Here is a 6,000-nt window from a genome sequence, read left to right as displayed (position 1 = left end):
CTAGCCGATGGTGAATTATATAGGAAGGCCTAGAATGGAATGCTTCTAAGATGCGTAGACAAGAAGGAAGGAGAAGAGATAATGAAGAAGATCCATGATGGAGTCTGTGGTACTCATTTGAGTGGCATGAGTTTAGCCAGAAAGATTATGAGGCAAGGCTACTTTTGGGTGCAGATGGAAGGTGATTGTGTCAGCTATGTTCGTCATTGCAAAGCCAAATTTAGAGTTTTCAAATATTCCTGCACTTTCTCTAAAATGCCAGTATTCTGTAAAAAGGTTTGGTCAAGAAGATACATACCTGTGAAATTGCATTTGGCAAGGCGGGTGAAACGTTCTCCTTCCTCCATAGTATATACAGGGAAAGGAGCCTTATACCTGGAGGCCAAATCCCTTCGTGCTGGTGCAGAGGAGGAAGATCGTTCCTTGTTCTTCTTGGCTTTTTGCTTGAATGGCATGGTGTGAGTGTGGATGGAGATATTTCGTTCAAGACACACAGAAAAGGGGATTGCTGGGAATGAGTTTTGCACTGATGAAGTTTGGGGTTTGTAAAGAAGGGAATGGAAACTCTTATATAGATGAATTTAGGGAAAGATAGGGTTGAGTAGTTAATGGGGAAGTTGAAAAGGAAGAGTTTTAATTGGATTTGGAAAGGGTATTTACAGTTTTTGCAGGTTTGAATATCTTGGGAAGGAGAAGAATTGAATTTGAATGTGAGAGGGCAGTTGAGAATTCAGACCATTGGAAAGTCGCGCCAGTAATTGCTGGTGTCGCGCCAGTAATTTGCTGGAGTCGCGATCGCATCTGCAATTCGCAGCTCACGAATGGTTGTCTCCGTGCTTCTGACCTCTGTTGTACCCTAATCGCGCCTGTGCTTGCTATGATCACGATCGCGAAAGTGGATCTCAACGCTTCTGACTTGTGTTGCAGTGAACTTGCGCTCGCGAGGTTGTAGTGTTGCGACCGCGAGAGAGAATCTTAAAGCTTCTGACTGTCTTTGTGGAGAACTCGCAATCGCGCTTTATATTGTTGCGATCGCGAATGTTGGTTAAAAACCTTCTGTCTCTTTTTTGCAACAATCGCGCTCGCGAATTTGGTTCCCTGCAAAAATAAATTTCTTGCATACTTGACTTTTGATGAGTTCCCCTTTTTTTTTTGAAACAAATAATAAAATAATAAGTTATAATAAACAAAGTATATTAATTAGTTATTGATATTATACATACTTATTGTGTTGATTCAAAATGTTACTTGTGGTGGATCATTAATTTTATCACCCAAATAAAGCTTACACCTTTGTCCATTGACCATAAATGTGGAACCATTAGATAGATTTTTCAATTCTAACGCTCCATGATCTGAAACCTTGATTACCTCAAATGGTCCACTCCATCTTGACTTCAATTTTCCAAGAAATAGGCGTAGTCTTGAATTAAACACTTTGTCTCCTTCTTTAAATGATTTGATTCGTATCTGATTATCATGCCATTTCTTAGTTCTTTCCTTATACAACTTGGCATTTTCATATGCTAATAATCTTATCTCATCAAGTTCATTTAACTGAAGTTTCCTTTTGTAACCAGCCTTGCTTAAATCTAAATACTTCCCACTAGCAAAAACCGCTAGGCTTATCAAAGAAATTTCCAATTAGTGTCTTAAATGCCGTTCTATATGCTCAAAGTGCATCATCGAGCTTAAGTGACCAATCCTTCCGTGATGAATTGACAGTTTTTTCCAAAATCCATTTAAGCTCACGATTTGAAATTTCCACTTGACCACTAGTTTGTGGATGATATGGGGTAGATACCTTATGGTGTACTCCATATTTTCTCAAAAGGCTTTCAAAAGATCTATTTAAAAAGTGAGTACCTCCGTCACTTATGACTGCCCTTAGAACTCCAAATTTGGTAAATAGTGCTTTTAAGAATTTGACCACTGTATTGGCATTGTTTGTGACACAAGCTTGTGCTTCCACCCATTTGGAAACATAGTCGACAGCTACTAAGATATAACTTTTACCTTGTGAAATAGGGAATGGTCCCATAAAGTCGATCCCCCATACATGAAATATTTCTACTTCCAGTATGTTGGATAAAGGCATTTCTTCATCTTTCCGACTTATGTTGCCAACCCTTTGACACCTGTCACAATGAGAGACAAATATACGTGCATCTTGAAATAGAGTAGGCCAATAAAAGCCACTTTCCAAAACTTTTGAAGCAGTTCTATTCACTCCATGATGCCCTCCATATGGACTAGAGTGACAATGCATAAGTATATCTTGTATTTCTGTCTCCCCTACACATCTTCTGATCATACCGTCCATACATATCTTAAACAAGAATGGTTCATCCCATAAGAAATTTTTAGCATCTGCATAGAACTTCTTTCTTTGTGCATAAGTCATATCTGGAGGTATTATGTTAGAAGCTAGAAAATTTGCAATGTCAGCATACCAAGGTGTGTGAACATGTTGTACTAACATTAAATTCTCATCCGAAAAACTTTCATTTATAATTGTAGATTCTCCTATTGGTCCTTCTTCATTTTCCAAACGTGATAAATGATCAGCAACTAAATTTTCAGAACCCTTTTTGTCCTTAATTTCAATGTCAAATTCTTGCAATAACAATACCCATCTAATAAGATGTGGTTTTGCATCTTTCTTAGCAAATAGGTATTTCAATACAGAATGATCAATATAGATTGTGACTTTGGCTCCTAACAAATATGATCTAAATTTATCACATGCATATACCACAACCAACATTTCTTTCTCAGTAGTTGTATAATTCATTTGAGTACTAGTTAGAACATGGCTAGCATAGTATATCACATGCAATTTCTTATCATGTCTTTGGCCTAAAACATAACCAACAGCAACATCACTAGCATCACACATTATTTCAAATGGTAATCCCCAATTGGGTTTTGCCATAATAGGTGCACTTACTAATGCATTCTTTAAAGTATTAAAAGCTCTCAAACATTCTGGAGAAAAATCAAAAGATGCATCTTTAACAAGTAAGTTAGTTAGAGGTTTAGCAATGATAGAAATTTTTTTTATAAACCTTTTATAAAATCCTGCATGGCCTAGAAAAGATCTTATACCTTTAACCGTAGTAGGAGGAGGTAACTTTTCTATGGCTTCTATCTTCGCCCTATCTGTCTGGATTCCTTCCTTACTTATTTTGTGCCCTAAAACAATGCCTTCATCAACCATAAAGTGGCATTTCTCCCAATTTAAAACCAAGTTAGCACTTTCACATCTTGACAATACAATATCTAAATTTTTCAAACAACTTTCAAATGAATCACCATAAACAGAAAAGTCATCCATGAATACATCCATAATGTCCTCTATGTAGTCATTAAAAATCGCGGTCATGCAACGTTGAAATGTTGCAGGTGCATTGCATAATCCAAAAGGCATGCGTCTATATGCAAATGTACCAAATGGACAAGTAAATGTGGTTTTCTCTTGGTCATTCGGAAAGATATAAATCTGAAAATATCCAGAATATCCATCGAGAAAACAATAAAAAGCATGACCAACAATTCTTTCTAACATATGATCTATGAATGGTAATGGAAAATGATCTTTTCTTGTAGCTGAATTAAGTTTCCTATAATCAATACATACCCTCCAACCTGTAGTGGTCCTAGTAGGGATTAGTTCACCATTTTCATTTTTTACCATAGTCATTCCTCCCTTTTTAGGCACACATTGAATTGGACTAACCCATTGGCTATCTGAAATTGGGTATATTATTCCTGCATCTAACAACTTGATAATTTCTTTCTTCATTACTTCTTTCATATTAGGATTAAGTCTCCTTTGTCTTTTTGCTTTAGGTATATGTCCATCTTCAAGATTGATGTAATGCATGACTCGATTTGGACTTATCCCCTTAATGTCAGAAATTTGCCATCCTATACTCTTAATCCTATTTCTAACAATTTTTAACAAGTCATTTTCTTGATCTATAGTTAATTTGTTAGAAATAATTATAGGAAGTGTGTGATCTTTACCTAAGAAAGCATATTGTAAATGACTCGACTCTTTAAGATCTACTATTGGTGGACTTTCAATTGATGGTGGCAAAGGCTCATCATGCTCCCTAAGTAACATTTCAGGTCTTAAATTTATAAACTCCTCTTCTTCAATGTTTGCATTTTCTTTCTCATATTTTTCACTATTTTCCAAGGTAAACATTTCTTGTATGCATACATCAACTATGTCAATCCTCATGCAATTTCCCTCATCCATAGGATATTTCATAGCTTTGTCTATATGAAATTCAATGACATCATCACCTATCCTAAGGACTAATTTTCCTTCTGAAACATCAATTAATGCCCTCCCTGTGTTCATAAATGGTCTTCCTAAAATAAGAGGACAATTTTTATCATAAACAAAATCAAGTATGACAAATCAGTTGGAAAAATAAATTTGTCAACCTTAACAAGTACATCCTCAATGATACCATAGGGTCTTTTAATAGATTGGTCAGCAAGTTGTAAAACCATATTAGTTCTCTTAACTTCATCTTCTAATCCTGTTGACGCGTGTTTTTATGCCCCTACCTAACCCGATGAGGATACAAGGACGCGGAATAAGGAATCAGGGTTAACCGGAAGTCTTTAAACCAAGAATCGATTTAAACCAATTCAAGGAAGTCTGATCTGCGCTAGGGTTGCGTCACGCAGCTATAAGGTGCGTGACGTCACTAATAGTTGCGTCACGCAACTCTAACCAGGATGACGTCACCTTGAAAAACCCATATAACGGTTTCTGCTTTTTGTTTGGATACGTGGCAACGGTCCAAAAAGTGAGCTGCGTCACGCAGCTCTCGGGTCCATCATGCAACTGTTTGTTGCGTGATGCAGCTATGTTCTGTTGCCCTATCCATATAAATACTGCATTTTTATCTTTTAAAAGGGACTTTTGGAGATTTTGGAGAAAAAAATTTTGAAGGGTTAAGAAAAGAATTGCGGCGAGATTTTCTGCAAGAACTCCTTTGAGTTATCTTGAAGAAGATCAGCCTTAGAGATTAACTAGATTGAAAACCAAACAAATCACATAAAAAGAGAAAAAGGGAGAAAAGAAAAGAAAAAGAGTTTTTTTAAAAACTTGGCAAAAAGAACACTTCTGGGATCTTAAAACATTATTCCTAAGGCATTCTGATCGTGTGCAATCCTCAAATCTGAGGGTTAGGTAATCATCTAAACTTTTCTTGGTAGTTTCTTAGTTATTAATTTGTTAATATCCATTTTGTTGATATTTGGGTAGCTTGATATTGATTAAACTACATTTTGCCTATTGTTGAGCGTTTCTAAGTCACATTAAAACAAGTTTTGATAAAAATAAACCGTAAAAGAGATAGTTTAAAAGGTAGTTACGGACCAAACCAGTTGCATCACGCAGCTTGTAGCTGCGTGACGGAACTGTTCATGTCCAAAATATGTTGACTTTACCCTGACTAGTTGCGTGACGGAATAGTTCGTGATTATATTTTATTTCGTTTATATTTTCTTATTTAACATTGTATTTTAAGTAAATGATCGATGAATCTGAAGATTTTTCCAAAGTCACAAACAGTTGCGTCACGCAACTATGAGTTCCGTCACGCGACTGTTCTTCCATAGAACAGCTGCGTGACGCAACTGTTCTAGGGTTCCAGAATGATTTTTTTTATTTTGTGCAATCAAATAAATGTTCAATTTCATTTATAATTCAAGAAACAACCAATAATGGGCAGATTATGGTTTAATCAAATCGAGTAGGTTAATTTATTTATTATCATGTATGATTTCGGGTTGTTAGGGTTTATTGAATTTAAATTGAGTAGAATGTATTTTAAATCCGGTTTGTGGCCCGTCTTTAACCATAAGGCAAGAGCGGGTCTTTTAATTATTTTAATTGCTATGGGTTGAATAATTGATGTGGTTTGAATGATTATGAATGCAATGAATGGATTTATTTGGGACGATTAAATAATT

The 6,000-nt window shown here is 35.9% G+C and overlaps 1 protein-coding gene across 1 annotated transcript in view; it reads right to left on the bottom strand.

The window, feature by feature from the left end:
• Window positions 1–1,672: 1,672 nt before the first annotated feature.
• Window positions 1,673–6,000, bottom strand: part of LOC149494270 (uncharacterized) — a 28,467-nt gene continuing 24,139 nt past the window's right edge. Inside the window, exons 9-12 of the mRNA XM_089725442.1 lie at window positions 4,030–4,383; window positions 3,109–3,282; window positions 2,454–2,988; window positions 1,673–2,138 (exon numbers count right to left, since the gene is read on the bottom strand). Of these exons, the coding sequence (XP_089581568.1) occupies window positions 1,673–2,138; window positions 2,454–2,988; window positions 3,109–3,282; window positions 4,030–4,383 (1,529 nt within the window). The remainder of the gene's footprint in view (window positions 2,139–2,453; window positions 2,989–3,108; window positions 3,283–4,029; window positions 4,384–6,000) is intronic.

Source organism: Jatropha curcas, chromosome 8 (assembly GCF_041381405.1).
Source record: "Jatropha curcas cultivar XTBG-Jc1 chromosome 8, XTBG_Jcur_1.0, whole genome shotgun sequence".
Taxonomy (NCBI): domain Eukaryota; kingdom Viridiplantae; phylum Streptophyta; class Magnoliopsida; order Malpighiales; family Euphorbiaceae; genus Jatropha; species Jatropha curcas.
The sequence above is the reverse complement of the archived record's forward strand: the minus strand, read 5'-3'. Positions and strand labels throughout refer to the sequence as shown.